This window comes from Anguilla anguilla, chromosome 8 (genome assembly GCF_013347855.1).
Source record: "Anguilla anguilla isolate fAngAng1 chromosome 8, fAngAng1.pri, whole genome shotgun sequence".
NCBI classification, from domain to species: Eukaryota; Metazoa; Chordata; class Actinopteri; order Anguilliformes; family Anguillidae; genus Anguilla; species Anguilla anguilla.
In genome coordinates, this window is record NC_049208.1 from 32,121,604 (window position 1) to 32,137,900 (window position 16,297).

The window sequence follows — 16,297 nt, forward strand, 5'->3', positions numbered from 1 at the left end:
TTCATGGCCTTGGCAATGCCTCTTACACTCAGGGTACATATTCGACCAAACCTTAGCACTGCATGCCAACAACCATTACAGTTTACACCCCTTTAAAATCACAGAGCAGAATAAGGTTCCTGGCATGTCAAGGCTGCTGAATGCCTGGGGTATTTAACATTGCATTACCTCATTTTTGGCAAGTGCGCATTGTTAATTGTGATCTGTTAAACAATTCATTTAAATATACTTAATTTAAAATTGCTTAATTTTGTTTTTCTTTTGGAAAAAGTTTCTTTACAAACATCTTGGGGGTAATTACATTGACTCTGATTAGCCCTGACCCAGGAATACATCACAGTTAGCTCAGGAGAATTATGTATAGAAGGGATTAGAAAGAAGTAATTTTGTTTTTTCAAATATTTTGATTTCCAATGAATACAGCATTTTAGAACTCTGAATGCAAAGAATGATTACAGAGTGAGCGTATATGACAACTGATCTTCTAACTCCATGTTTTAGCTTGATTAGTAGGTAATACACAACAGCTATGCCAAATACAAAGTATCTAAGTGCATAGTTTGTCCATTTAACAAGCACCCCCTAACTGCAGTCTCATCAGCAACTATACCCCCCAAGCATGCCATACTGGACAATAGTGTCTATATGGGAGTTTGTAAAAAATATTCTTTCACCACCAAAAATTTGTATTTCACCATAGCAACAACATAAAACCAACAATAGCACAAAGGTATACAGCGGTGAAAAATGCTCCTTGCTGAATAGCAAAAATTTGAAGAATTCTGGTGTAATTATATGACGTCATTCTATTATCAATATCTGTGAATTGCTTCAGTACAGCATTACACAGACAATCATAACATTTTGCAGTAATATACAGGCATACTGTACGCTGAAGTGTAATTGTTGTTTTCCTTTCCTTGTAATTGTGGTTTTTGGAAGATTTTAGTAATTTTGCCAACTCATTAGTGTTGTGTAAAGGAGTTAAAGAGTGAGAGTATGTTTTTTGGACATTAGATGAATGTTGATGAATCATTTCATGAATTGGAATATACATTTGTCTGTGTGGTGGTTACAAGAGGAGAATTTTACATTGCATCAATTAGTCCTGTGGTGTTAGAAGAGGAGCTATCTATCAAATGTAATGGCATGCTTATATTTTAAAAAGCTAAGTAAATGGCAATTGGATCCTTTCCTGGCAATTGGAACTGTTTCTTAAATGTAATTTAAAAGAATTGGATGCACCCTCTGAGGCAAGATGAATAATGTCATGCCCCCACCATGTGCAGGGGAAATTTGGGGCGCAGGCAGGGGTGGGGGGCAGGGGGGCGGGTTGAGGCAGACTAGCACAAGGCTTCAATTAACCAAACAATCATTAGTTACAGTGAACGGGGCCAACTTACAAACACCTTGTGTCAGGATGGAGGACGCCTGGCTCCAGGGATAAGAAATGGCGGCGCTTCTATTCACAGCCACGCTGGATTCTAAGCCCGCGGGAGGGGGCCAAAGTGCCGTCTCAGACCCACGATGTTCTGCCGCATCCGTTTAACCCGCGATCGGACTGCGCCGCGTCCCCAGCCCTATGATAGGGAGTACATTAAAACCTGGCTCAGGGGTCAAAGGTCGCCTCCATTTGATGTAATGCATTCACCTGCCCTCGGTGGCCAGCCGAACGCAGCGGTGCACCGCGGCACCAATTCTATTTGCGATGCGCCGATCTCCCTGGGGATAAATCAGAGACACAAATAAAAACCAATCTGCTGAAGGCTGGAGAAAGGACAAGTTTTGTTTGTATTTTCTGTGTTTTTTTTATCTGTCTAGTACACAGAAGCATTGTGCATTTTAACATATGAAAGCTATGTTCATATTTGCCAAAATGTCAGGAAATAGGATTGTTAAAGCACAAAAAACAGAGAATAGAAGGCAGATAGCAGCTCCAGACAGCACAGATTGGCAAGTTATTTATTTTTTTCCTGCCTTTAACAAATGTTACGCAGCACAATGTACCAGGACAATGGATGTAACAAAAGCTCTAACAAAGATAGTTATTATTGATGACAAATGCCTTCTAAAATAAAAAGAAAATAATTCAATGTTTGACCTTATTCTTATATGTACCCTATCAATAGAAGGGTCATATCATGCCTACATCACATTGATAGTATTCCTTCCATTTAGTTGTTCCTCACACACACACACACCCACACACAAACACATATGTATACACAACCTATGCACACAGAGTACATGTACTGTAGGATTTATACACACAATGCTGAATATACTCAATGAATTCTATTTGTAATCATATTTGTTAAGCCAAAATGAGTTCAGAGAACATGGAACTTGTTTCAGCTTTTAAATATGGTGACGTACAGGACAGACGTGTTCTCATGTTTTCACTGAGTATTTTTAACACTGCGCTATCATTGCAACATTTCATTAACCATTTTTCTTTCTCATCAGTTTGGAGCAGCACATTTGAATGGGCCTATGTATCAGCCCATCTCATTATTGAAAACTCATTCGTCAATTTGCCAAACTGCATGAAGCCAATAGATGAAGTAGGTGAAGCTGACTGTAACCCTCCCTCCATGGGTGATGCGATGTATGCATCATCAGTCACTCAGGACAAACTGTCACACTGGAACAGTCGGATGCAACATGGAGAAGCCCGTCGACCAAGAAATTTAATGGCATGGCAGTTTCTCAGCCTCAAATTTTGTTTCACACTATTTGAGACCACTACACCACAGTTCAATGTGGATAGAAATGGTAATTTATGTAAGTTCCCCCCTGCACCCCAAATTATTTTGACAAGATCAGTAGACCAGCAGATCCACAGATCAAGTAGCCTTCAGGTTAAATATGACCATTGGTGTCCATTATCAGAAATTACAGCGAGACATTAGCATCAAAGACAACAGACAAACACTAGTAGGATAAGCTACAGGGCTTCCATGTAGTGATTCCACCTAAAGCGCTGGATCTCGGTCTGTCTGGTGGAGGAGTTGAATTCTGACTGCACCCGTGCAGCCAGCCCACTTAAATGCACATTTATAGAAAGCTACAGACTTATCATAGGCCACCAGTCAGAAAATGAAAGCCACACAAATATTCGTTTCTGCCTAATGTTGACATCATGTTAACAGCGCATCTATTTTGCATCTAGTTTGGCACTTAAAATCACAACTGTGGTTTTATTTGGAATGCTTTACACCTTTTTGTATTAGTGATTCAGACACATCTCACCAGACAGTGTTGTGAATCTGGAAATTGAGAAATGCACTATTGTTAAACAGAAAAAGTGATGAGATTTTAGGAACATATTTATTTACTATAAATGTTTTGTTTTTCTCTTTTTTCTATTAAATGTTTTACTGAAGTCACAGGTTTAAGAATTCCTACAATATTATGAAGGGATCCATGTAAACAACATCACTAAAAGCAAATTTGAAATAACTGCAATGAGAAAAATACTTGGAAAGGTTACATTTTTATAAGCATACAAAGGAGTTGCCTTCGCAACAAAAAAATAAATAAATTGTATTTGATTTCACCTCTTCCAGCAATATCTTGTAATGGATGTCAAGATCAATGAATTGCATGACAGGTGTGGCCTAGATTGTTTCATTTGATCATTTGGAAGTTTGCTTTTCACTGTCAACACCAAGGTGATTTCTTGGTGTAGATTACCAGCATGCATTGCGGCAAGGTTCTGAGAAGATGAACAGAACCATTCCCAGAAGTTTGGGGCATTCCACCTTCTCAAAAAACATAGCATTTGTCAGCAGGACCCGTGAGAGTGTCATATTCGATAAGAGCTGGCATACAAACATGCGAAAGAAAGGTAACATGTCTTTGGAAGTTGTTGGCTAAAAGCAAAAACCTCAATCTGTCAATCATCCAAGCGCTTACATAACACTGTGTCATAACATTGAAATTTTGACACTTTTGCTCTCAAAATGGATTCATAAGATTTGTAGGTTTTTTTGTTGCATGCTCAGAAAGGTAGTGAAACCTAGTTGAATTGTTTAAAGATGTAAGGTAATGCCTTAAACTAAATTAAGTGGGTTATAGCCCATGAACACTCCAGAAAGGATGGTAAGATAACAGAAGGAGGGCAGTCCTAGTCATACATTATGAATGGTGTACTGATGTCATTGTCAACATCCAGTGTTTACTACATCCTGCCATTTTCCGAAATGGCACTCCAGGGTCCCTGCGGGAACTGCGGCCATGCGTGAGGGCTTGACGTCTCTCCATTTCTCTCTCGCTGAACACCTCCAGGGCGATGTGCCAAGCGGCCAGGGGCCCTGCAGAGTGGGCCCGGGATCCAGAGGTCTCTACCTGGTCTCAGCGGACGTCTGCTCACATCCCGGTCGCCGCAGCACAGCGAGGCTCGAGCGATGGCAACACACCCGTACGCCCAGGCGCTGAACTTCATCGGGCCTGTCCCCCGGGCTTGTCTCCGGTGGGGCCCGGTTCTTGGACGAGCTCCCCTGATTCGCCGTGGCACTCCAGACCGGTCCTCCATCTCCATCTGGCAGACACACTGCTTCTGTTATGGCAGAGGCCCACGTCGTGACCCCTCTTTAAGAAAGAAGAAGGAACAACAGTTAAAACAGACTCAGGGGCGATTTTCTCTTGTGGCTGTTCTATCAGTTCAAAATGTATACACTTCAGCCTCTCTCAAAAGCTCAAAAAATACACTATAGAAACCCCAGCCTGCGTATTGATTAGAGCATGCAGCTATCATGATAGCGCATTAGCAAGCATTTCAGAACACTGACAACGGGCATAATTGTGTATGGTCCTATTGTGAGAGCAGTGTATGCAGCATGCAGCTGTTTAATGGTACTCACCGTAAACTACACTCAAAATGCTAAATCAATCCAGCTGTGTGTGCATTTTATCAACTCCCAGCTTAAGTATCCAGGACAAGGACGTGGCCCGAGCTTGACCCTTCTATTCAGATATATCATGCCGAAAGACTCATGCTTAATGATTCACATGAAAAACAATAAAAAACAAATAGAAACTCAGCCCTTCTAGGACTAAGAGTGTGCATCCTTCTCGTTTTATAATATCTTTATGAGTCATTCAAGTTCTGACGCTGGCTCATTCTGCATGCCAAACACTTAATCCAAAAAAGATCTGTGTGAATAGGAAAGTGAGTGAATCATTTTTCACAGGGTGGTGTTGAGAGGAAACTAATTCATCTCAATTCAGAGTTGAAAAGGGAATTGGCATGTTTGATGTCTAAACAAACCCTCAATAGTCATGTTGAGGTGTTGCTTTCGTGTGCGTTTTGATCTTTGATCATTAAACGGCCACCAACAGAAAGAAAAAAACCAGGTGTCCGGTGACTTCACAGGGGTCTTTTGTTGCAGTGTCAGTGCGAGTAGTCTGAAGTCTGGTTTTGTATTTATAATCACTCACAATATACCTAGCAAATTCCTTCCAGACTTAAAAAAAACACTGGGGCATTATGGTGCATATACAGGAAAAGCTAACTACACATAACATAATAATGAATCGAGTCCTGCAAAATTCAGCCTTGGGGGCCTAAGCAAAGGTTTGAGGGTGAAACACCAGTGTTTATTTTGAAAGGCAGTCTCACTAATCAAGTTACATATGTTGACACTAGCTTCACCTTGGATGTTGTACAGTGCCCTGCTTCCGTGTATGGGGAACACATTAAAAGCCCTGAGATGGAAGGGATCGCCATGGGTCAAGCTGTCAAAACAGCCAGAGGCAGAGCATGTCCTCTTACGCGGAGATTGCACAGGCTCAGCCACGCTACGCGGGTTCCCATTTCGGAACTTCTCCCTTTTGCATCACTCATGTCGGTTTCCGTTCGTACACATGTCCGTAGATCCAGTCGGTGAGAGGCCTGCTTTTTTTTTTTTTTTTTTTTTTTTTAAGGGCAAACAGGATCGAAACCCAGCTGGGGGAGGATGAGAATCGTGGGAAAACCAGGGCTGGGCAGCCAGCAGGTGTGGACGTGGAGGCCTGACTGTGCCTATTGTACTGGCCTCATCTCTACAGCAGCGCAGCAGCACAAGCAATCCCGCGTCTGCCCCCGCACCACACGGAGCCTTCTGATCATCATGGAGGGTGTCAGCGCTCACTTCTGACTGAAGAGACCGGCGGACGTCTCAGTGACTGGCGTGAGCGACTATTCCCTCTGCTCGTTAAAACTCCTCCACCTCACATGGGACTCATTCCCGCCCCCTTCCAACTGCAAAAAAAAAAATCTGCTTTTTACTCTCCGAACGTCCACCATAAATCACGCTCTGTTCACGGGCAGTCCTGTAAAACTGAAAAGCAGGGTAGCAGCTGCTCCGAACTGGACAAACCCCCAGCTGTTTACACTGCAAAACCGCTGCTGAGGGAACCCGCTTTCCCCACAGATGTGGAGGAACTATCCCATGACAGACGACAGAAGGAGAAGAGGAGGGAAATTTCCGGTAACGTGTCCTCGCGGAGAGGTAGGAAGGAGAGGAGAAACCGTTAGAGAAGACGGAACGGAGTGATAAATGTGAAGATTGTACCACTAGTTGGATTCATCAGGCAACATAATTAGAGGGATTTTCCTTTAAGACCACTCTGGTTTCCTGTATCGGGAAAAGCAGACTCACGCAGTATTTTTCCAGGCAAGATATTTCAAAACACCTGCTTTACTGGTGGTTATGCAGGAGTGTTTGTACAACTCCAAGGTAAAATTGCTGAAATATTCTCATGGAAATGCCACAACAAGGAATTGCATGTCTTTGTCCAGCCTGCACAGTCTTTCAGCAAAGAGATCAAAGTGATTTCTGTTTTCATCTGCTGTCTTGAGTCACTGGTTTATTCTCCAAGGACCATTGGCTCCAGGAGATGCAATGCTAAGCTCAGTATCAGGAAATTGTGCATAGTCTGAAATGTAATAATACAAAAATTGAATTAAAATCTTAAAAGCTATCATTACAGCATGTTTCCTTGAGCTAGACCCATGTCCAGTAGAGAACACAATGTACCAGACCAGCACTGTTGCCTGTGTATAAAACCAACCTCAACAGAAACCAACAACGTTAATAAGAGGGAAACTTCAAGTAAAAAAGGAGAATCTTATCAACACATTTCCAGTACAAAACTGTCAACCTTTTCTCATCTGTACCTTATTTATAACCTTGATGTTCAAGGTGAAAGAGCAGGTCTCAGATTAAATAACTCATCTGCATGCAGACTGGTTACTGCATCAGTCTACACCCTGGGACATTATGCCATCTGGTGTGCAGAAGTTGACCTCCCCATTCATCTGTCAGTATCTACACTTATTCTGCCTGCTATTGATATGATCAGGCATGGATTTCTCTCAGTTAAAATATACATTTAGTTGAACAGACCAAGGCATTGGCAAGTCTTGTTTTAGCCAAAAGTCACTTTACAATATAAGATTTTTCTTGCTTCAAAAGACAAGAAGACTGGATGATTCTGAAATCCAGATCAAAAATATAGATGATAAAATCTAGAAATAGAATGCTTTAAGAAGAGTACTTGATGAACAACTTAACTTTAGGTTTGAAGAACACAATTTGATTATTAAACTTTATCTACATGGAAAAAACTGGCCAGAGAAATCAGCTAAAAACCAAATGGACCTTCTTTGATTGCATTCACACACACTTCAGGTGTGACAGAAGCTCTATCTATCCAGAAAAACATTTCCCTTAACGGTCTCTGCAAGCATGTAAAAAGAGTTGAACAATGATTTTTTTTACCTCTTGCAATGGATGGTGGTTTGGCAACTCCTTTCACTAATGCCAGAAAGCTGGGCTTCTTTTCAGGCTCCCAGCCTTTCCCTCACCCATTAAATTAATGGGGTGAGATCATCCTACCACCTGCTACACAACAAAAAGTCATAAAACCATACCTGACTCATAGTTTCTCAGAGCAGAGAAAAACTCTCCTGAGCCCTCCACTGAACTATCGCAGCTGCCTCTTTTCAGGGCCTACAACGGCACAGCTTATTCTCAAAGAATTTGTGAAAGGCTGTCGAACTCATCACAAATGCCCCTGTTCAACTCCTACCGCTCCACCCTGTCCTAAGAGGACTGCACTGGCATGCAGTCAAGGCGAGAGCGGATTTCAAAGGACTGCGACAGCCACATGTTTTTCAAAGGGAGTGACCCTCATCATTTCCAGCACTATCTTCAGAGATCTTGTCCATGGTGAAAAGTGACAGAGAACGCTCTGAATTCTATTCATCTCCCATTCCTGGCACCATACAGAGCAGCACTACCTATTCTTAAATAAATTGTGTTTCTGTGTGAAAGGATGCGGTTTCCAAAGAAATATGCAATTTAAAAACTATTTCTAGATGGTTTCTTCGTTTTGTCCATTAATAAGTAGTTTTGTGAACTCAAACATTAAAAAGTGAGACACTGCCTTCGATTGCAGCTACCTTTCCAGAATAAGGATATATGCGACAATGGCAAATGTATCAGGTGATTGTTATGGAATATGGCACTCAAAAACATAAAATAAGCTCCTGTTGTGTTGTTTTCAGGAGCATGTGACCATTGAATAGCTGTACCATGAGCATAGGAAACCTTGATTTGAGCCAGGTTTTACAATTTTTTTGAATAACTTTTGTCTGTCTGTATTCAGCGCAACAGTGCCTTGGGGCAACAGTCATTGCACAAAACTTTTCAATAAATAGAGTCAAAGAAACCTTCAAAACACAGATCAATGCCAAATTTCTTCTTGTACAATGGTTGTTTGGCAAAAGGAACTATTATGAGGAATCCAGCCTCTCTCAGCACAGCACGTCTCTGTGGTGAAAGGTGCTGTTCACCCCAGCTGCTCGCGACGTCTCATCTCCCCGTGCTTTGCGGGTGTTTCAGAGCTCAATCTACAGTAATAACAGAGACCGCAATTTCAACCTCCAATCGGCTCCGCGGGGGTCTTCATTTACTTCTGAAGAAAAGTCTGAAGCAGGCGATCCGGCACATCTTCCGCGGAGCGCGAAGGCTCACCTGCGTCTGCCGCTGAGCGGTGTCTGACAGAGCGGAGGCTCTGCCCTGCCCCAACCGGGCAACCGGCCAGCCTTTTTTTGGCAGGCGGTTGAAATCCCTCTGGTCAGGATGGGTGCAGGGCTTACTGGAGCTTACTGCTGAGCAATTGAGTTTCACGGTTTCTGCAATGGACAGAACCGTGATGGCATAAGTGCTAAACATTTTAGCACACGCAAAATCGGACTTCAAAAAGACCTTCACATGTTGCAGTTGTTTGTTTTCTGATTTTGGCTCAGGGTCAGGAGGGATGAGTTTCAGCTTTGTTGCTATTCCAAAGGACCATTACCTTGGCACTATATGGCTTGGATGACCCCACTGCCTTGGGACAGAACCATTGCCATGACTGGTATCTGTATTTCACCTTGTTGCATGGACTGGTTTGTAAATATAAACTCGCCATTCCACCTCTCTGTGGTACAAGTGAAGAATGTTCAATTCCTCTTAATGAGAGTAAAGCAAAATGCTTCCTTGATCCACGTGGATCAGTATAATACATACCTTACCCAGCAGTTGGCCTAATACAGTTTTAAAGTGCCACACTTAGCATATTATAAGTGTCATTAGCATATATTCTGACGACATTCTGCAAAAGAGGAAGACACGTGGACCAAATTGCTAATTAAATTATTTAGTCCTCCTTCTCTGAAAATCAATTCAACAGAATTGAAATCCATCAGATGTAGGTTGCCTCAGTGTAAAAAGTGCAAGGCATGGTTTGTAATAATGTAGGTAAAAACAGGGGGAAATAAGCTTTTTGCTATTTTTAATGAAAAATAAAGACTCCAGAAGCTGTACCTGTGCAGAGCGTTCATGTTTTCTCTGGATGAAATCTTCTGCCGTCTGCTCACATTTGTGCCACATTTTTCCTTTCAGTATTTGTCTCAGAAGATCCTTCTCATGAAATATTCAGGGACTCCTGTGTTCACCGACTCCCTTGTTCTGTGCTGCAATATTTCTTGATGGCAAATCCCCAGAATTCATACAGGACCAATAGAAGGCAATGTGTTACAGGACTTCAGGCTTTAAAAGCAGGAAATCTTCCTGACACAGAGGTTCTCATAATTACAGTATTAATCTTCCTACATAAACATTACATTTTACCTGAGAAATCAATAATGTCTGCATTACATTTCCTTTTTTTTTTGTTACAGTTGGGTTTTTTTTTTCTTGGTTCATTTACTTTAACCAGAACAGGAAATGCCTTTCACAGGCACTGCATACAACAAGCAGTCAGTGTTAAGAAGTCATTATTCTGCAGATAAAGACGTTTTTCAAGAACGGGAAAATTGTGAGCAATGAAAAAAAAAAAAAAAAAAGATCCACAGGACGTTTGAAAATGGCACACAAAAACACTGCGCTCCGGTTTACGATCAATAACTTTGGACATTTAATTTAGCGGCATTTATTTCCCAGAGTGCCGGCTGTGCTCAGTCACCCCCACAGGCACGTCAAAGTCAGTTCTCTGCAGCACTGAGCCCATCACAATATGCCAGTCTGACAGAGCCAGAATGAGGCGGACCCCACCCCCGAGGCATAATTAATTCCAAAGGAGCCCAGCGCACCCTCTCAAGAACTGCAGACAGTCCCAAGGTGATTTTTCTGGGTTCTGCTCTTACAAGACATTTGAATGTTACGTTTATTGGTCCACATTTTTTTTTTTTTCATGGGCGTGTTTTAGGACACCAGAAAGGATATGTCTGGATCATTAGACACCATGGCAGGGTATAAATGATAAAACTGGAAAAAAAGAATAACAAATAAAGGAATAGCATTTTTTGTAATTATTTCAGAGCTTTTACTGGGGGGCTCACTCTAATTAGTAATTAACTTGAGAATAGTCAGGCAGGAGTTCAAAGTATATTAGAGCAAAAATAGTACAATTGATCAAGGACATCAAATCAGAAAGGACTCAAATGGAACCAAATGCTTACCTTTCAAAGTAGCCAGCTAAGTTTCCATAGACAAGATTCCCACTGCAGCTGCAATAAATATAAACAAAAAATACTGAGTCTCCATTAACAAAATGTACTGTGCAATCTACACCAGAACCACCAACTGGCTCAAGTGGAGTACAAGCATTGAATGAGTAAGCCCATCTGTAATGTAAATTCATTTAGAAAAATCTCCCCAAACACTTAATGTGGCTTCATTCAATATAAACAGAGATATAAAAATTTAGCATACATGCTGAAATTGCAACAATATCTGAACGCTAGAAACCACCTGGATTTATTTAGGTAATCCTCACCACTGACTCATAAACACCACATCCCACACAGCATTTATAAGCAGCACCACAGACAGCCATGTAGACTTACATCAAAGTCATTTTCAGCAAACATCACATGCATCAATTAATGGGTTTTTTTCTGTCTGTGAGCTTGAAAAAAAAACTCAAAATCCCTTCATAATTTAGATACCATCAAGGACAGACATGCCTGTCATGTGCAATCTTGGTTAACAGACTTACAACTTCCTGCAGGACAGCTGGACTACCAGGACTACTGTGTGTCTCCACTGGACTCCAGCAGGAATGGTCCTGTCAGGAGAGATACACCAGGAGATTATGGGAGAGGGACTCCATGCAGGAGTAGAAGAGCCACGTGTGATCGTGTCAAACTGATGTCTCTCTCCCAGGACAACATCAAGTGGAACATGGACACCCAGGTGGTTTTCACTTCCTGTTCTGCCCTTCAGGATCAGGATGTCTCACCATTACACTGATCATTGATCTCAGTAGTTTGTCCACACCTGCTGATTTTAAGATAAATGGTATTGGTCTTTTGCACATTAATGTGAGAGGTCTCATTCCTAAATTGGGTCTTAAAAATGTCTCGGTCCATACTGTGGATCCCAATGTGCTGGTCCTGTTTGAAACTTGACTTGACAAATTAGTTTAAGCAGATATAATGGGCCAGTGTGGGTGCACACACCTGATTCTAAGGTGCTTAGCAAAGAGTCCAGTGTTTGATTAGTAGGATCAGGTGTGTGTGCCCCCACAATGGCCCTTCCTGGGAACCCTAGCTCTAAAACATGAAAAGCAACTAATTAAGAAAAATTAACAGCTTGTTAAAATCCTGGGAATGCAGTTGAGGTTAGAATGAAAGCCAGCATACGCAGTGGTCCCCAGGACCAAGTTTGAGAACCACTGGTCTAGGCAACTAGCTAGCTACAGGACCATCTCTGCAGTATCTCTGCTCTGTAAAGGCGCAACATGATTGACAGGCTGAGAGCTGTCCTGATTGGCTTCCTTGCAGTGAGCTGCCCTGATTGGTTGTTAAAATTCTGGTGCAGTGAAATTTAGAGTGGCTGATTTCAGAGCCAGGGGTAGTAAGAGAGACTGGGTTTTTTTTTTCTTAAATCTCGAAATGTATTGATATCTGTCAGAATGTGAAGGAGCTTTAACAAAATATAAACAAAAGTGATCTTTAAAAAATTACACCTTTAAGGGAATATGTCAATTGACTCGAGGCTTAGGTCTAGTCTGATTCTTTCAGTAATACATGTTATTTATGAACAAAAGGGAATTGTTGATAAGCAGAAGATTACACCAATTTAAGAGGAGAGACAAATGCTGAAGCAAGCTATTAATGAATTCTGATGCACCAACCTAGTTCTTTACTGTATATGCGCCATAGGGAATATAATTATAAGAAGAAGATACATTTTTAACTGTCAAGGTGGCCTGCAATTCACTGGCAGAATGGAGGAAAAATTTTCCATAATGCAACACTGAGGAGCTAATGAGGACCAATAAGAATGCAACTCCTAACTCCTACCAAACTCCTGCTATCACCGTGGAAACAGAACAGCCTACTGGCGTGCCCAGTGTTTAACAAGCTGCTTTAAAAAATATATAATTTGTTCATTTTAAATATGAGATTATCACAAATCATATTCTCATTAAACAAAAATATAACTGAAGGGATCCAATATTAACAGTGCCTATAAGCAAGCACAAGTGTCTGGTCAGATGAATGTATGGACTTTCAGTGTCTGTAGACACATCTACACATATAGCTTCACACGCTCAGACAAAGCTACATGCAGATGGCTTTCTATTCAGGATACACTATTTATCGCTGCAGTGTGTGTGACTAGTGATGATCACTAATCGCTGATTCGGGCCTCATCTTTGGGACAGCCAATGCGATCGATGATGACTCGCCAACACCACCATCGCTTTCATCTGCCTAGCTTCATCAATTTATGTCCCACTGATGCTCCACATCTTAAGGACTACAAATCACACTGTTACATCTATATGATAATTTATTACACACTCATAGGGCAAGAGATATCCAGGAAGCACAATGGCATTTCAGTGTTTCCTGCCAATTCTGGTATGAATTCATCAACTTATTTATAGGCTTTTTTCCCCAAATGTATGGTCCAATCTGGTCATCTCAATGAAATCTCATCTCATCTTTGGTCAGCACAATAAAAATATAATATTCCTATCTTCCACATAATGCAGGCATAAAAATATAATTTCATAATCAGTTTTTAATATTCTTTCATATTCATTGTAATCTATGGGCATCCGTACTGCATGGCCAGCCTTTGTGCCACTCTTGTTGAGATGGCAGGGCAGGGCAGGGGGGTGATTGGGTGTTATGGTTACTGATCACATGCCAGGGGGGGATATACTTACCAATCGCAAAGGGGTCACTGACTATCATGAATGCAATGCAGTCCATTGTCCCATCTTTTCCACTTGAAATGTCACCTCCCCCCCATATGGACCCTAGGTGATCGTCTATATCTTCTATGCCTAGAACTGGACCTGCTGTACTGATTGCAAGGGTTTAGTGAAATTGGTAATAAAAAGCTTTTTCATTGTGCTGTTGCTAATTACGGTACTCGTAATGCAGGTGTAAGAAGACAGGATTGTTACAAGGACAAAATATTTGAAAAGGCCATTTGATAATCAGACTGGCTACATTGATGGAAATTGTCATGTCTTATTCTTTTAACTCTGTCTATTCCCAGGCTAATAACACGCAGGATTTGACTTAATCAAGTATGTCAGCCGAGTTTGCCTGGACCATTAGAAGTCAACAAGATACCCATGTGTCAGCGTCAACATAAATAAATTTCTGCACATGCTCAATATGCACGTCCCATGCGTGGCCCCGAGGGCAGTGGTCAAAGTTTAATTTGAGAAACAAGGAATGGACAGCCTCCTCAGCAAATCCACACAAAGTTCAATTTTTTGTAGGTTATGAATAGCCTTGGGATTAACTATCACTTGAAATATAAGGAAGTGCCTTGGAGATGATCTGTGCACCGGGGCTGTGTGGGTGTACAGATCGCGAGTGCTCGTAAACCATTAAATTGAAACAGGCTGGCTACTGTAAAAATCATTCTCAGGGACTGACACCAGCCCGAGGCGGAAGCCCCTGTGAACCTGCTCGAACCCTCAGCCGACCTGACAAACACAAAGGAGGTAAGAAGCAACTCAATATGCACGCAGTGCTGTTCTCCCCGCATCTGCCCAGTGGTAACTGCTGAAATATAGGAGCACTTCTATTGCATTTAAAAACAAGAAATCAAACTGTAACCCCATGTTCCTTCTCGTGGCTCAAAAATGCGTTTTGAGGTTGAAGGTCATCGGAGATGTTTTCGGCACAGCTGCCTACAGTGTAGGGGAGCAGATCTTTTTGTCCTTCAGTTGAAACAACTTTCTACCAAAATCTTTTTTTTTTAAATGCACACAACAACAAAAAATGCAATAAAAATTATTCCCAGCAATGGCATTATGTTACAGTTTTCTCTGCATATCTCTGTGTTGTTGCTCATTGCCATTTATTACCCTTTAATCAATAGAGAAATGATTTTCATGAATATAACAATATCTTCAGTGATGTGTTGGTAACCCCATGCCTAGACTGAGACCAGGGAATTATCCGCCTCTTCCCCCAACTTTGCCGTGGTTTTTGAAATTGCGCCTCAAGTTCTCCTTCGGCTCTAAAGGTCAGAGGTTTCCTGCTGTCATAATGAATGAGTTCCTCTGTGCCGTCTCCACACGTTATACAGTAATACACTACCTTTCTCCAGTGCACTCATTATACACACTGGCTGACTCTAAGTCAAGTAACACACCATTTCTCTGGACTGTTCCTGCTGCATCCTGACACGCTCAATATATGCTCCACCTGGCTCTGGAACTTTCTTTACAATTACTTTATCCCCCACCAGCTGTCCCACATCACCCTTATCTTATGTGTTGTGAATTATTTGCAACAGCAGGCAGTGAAAAGCAATACACCGCACACAGAACTGTTCATAAATATCTCAAACGTATCTCTGGATAAAAGCTTGTTACACCAAAAGTGAGGAGGAGTGATATCTCATTGGACTACCCACTAAAAGCTTTCTGACTGAACACTGCAAAAATTACAATTGCTACTGAAAAGAAAAACAGCTATATGTAGTCAGTTTATTAAATGCTTAATTTTAAATATTTGACCTGCTGAACATTGATCGGCTTCCTGATGGTTACAACTTCCTGTTTGAACACAAATTGAGGCATGCTTTGCTGTGCAGCATTTGTTCACTACTTCTTGCAAAGAATAACAATTTTCTCAATTTCACACGATATTTTAAAAATATACTAGTACTTTGCATGCAATTACTTCTATTGTTTCTATTTCACAGATTCCTAGTACTTTGCATTAATCACATCAAGGAACAAGACAACAAGCAACTCTCCATTCCTCCAAACTCCATTGTACTCAAGTAATCATGCTCACTTCTGCAGGCACTTCAACCTCTCTCCCTGTTGCGTGCCATTATTTGTCACTACATTTAGCGACTTTTCAGACCTCTTCAGTGACTTTATTTTTAAAAAGAGCCTAGCAACATACATAAAATACACCGTAATATATAAAATGAAGAATTCTGTTCCAGGCGTCTTTTCAAGAAAACATCCCTCCTTCAGTTAACAAACATTTTCATATGAAAATGAGTGTGTGGATGACATCATAAATATGCAAATCGAACCATAGCACTGAGACAGCCCTTGAATTAGTAATGAATAATTTATTTTTCTCTCATTGTGGCTATATTTTCATATTGGTCCTACTGGACTTAAGTGCTGCCTTTGGTACTGCAGACTACCATATTCTCCTCCACAGGTTGGAAGAAATCAGTTGGCTTCATTGGACAAGCTCTTAGCTCTTTTGTGATTTAATTCCTATATCTCTGGGAAGGGTGAGGGTGAGAGTCATCTG

The 16,297-nt window shown here is 41.3% G+C and overlaps 1 protein-coding gene across 1 annotated transcript in view; it reads right to left on the reverse strand.

Annotated features, from left to right (window-relative positions):
• The window catches only part of LOC118233104, a 106,650-nt gene that overhangs the window by 65,453 nt on the left and 24,900 nt on the right, over positions 1-16,297 (reverse strand). The window contains exons 3-7 of the mRNA XM_035428460.1: positions 11,533-11,601; positions 10,994-11,041; positions 4,422-4,593; positions 1,652-1,722; positions 1,404-1,580 (exon numbers count right to left, since the gene is read on the reverse strand). Of these exons, the coding sequence (XP_035284351.1) occupies positions 1,517-1,580; positions 1,652-1,722; positions 4,422-4,593; positions 10,994-11,041; positions 11,533-11,601 (424 nt within the window). The 3' untranslated portion in view covers positions 1,404-1,516. The remainder of the gene's footprint in view (positions 1-1,403; positions 1,581-1,651; positions 1,723-4,421; positions 4,594-10,993; positions 11,042-11,532; positions 11,602-16,297) is intronic.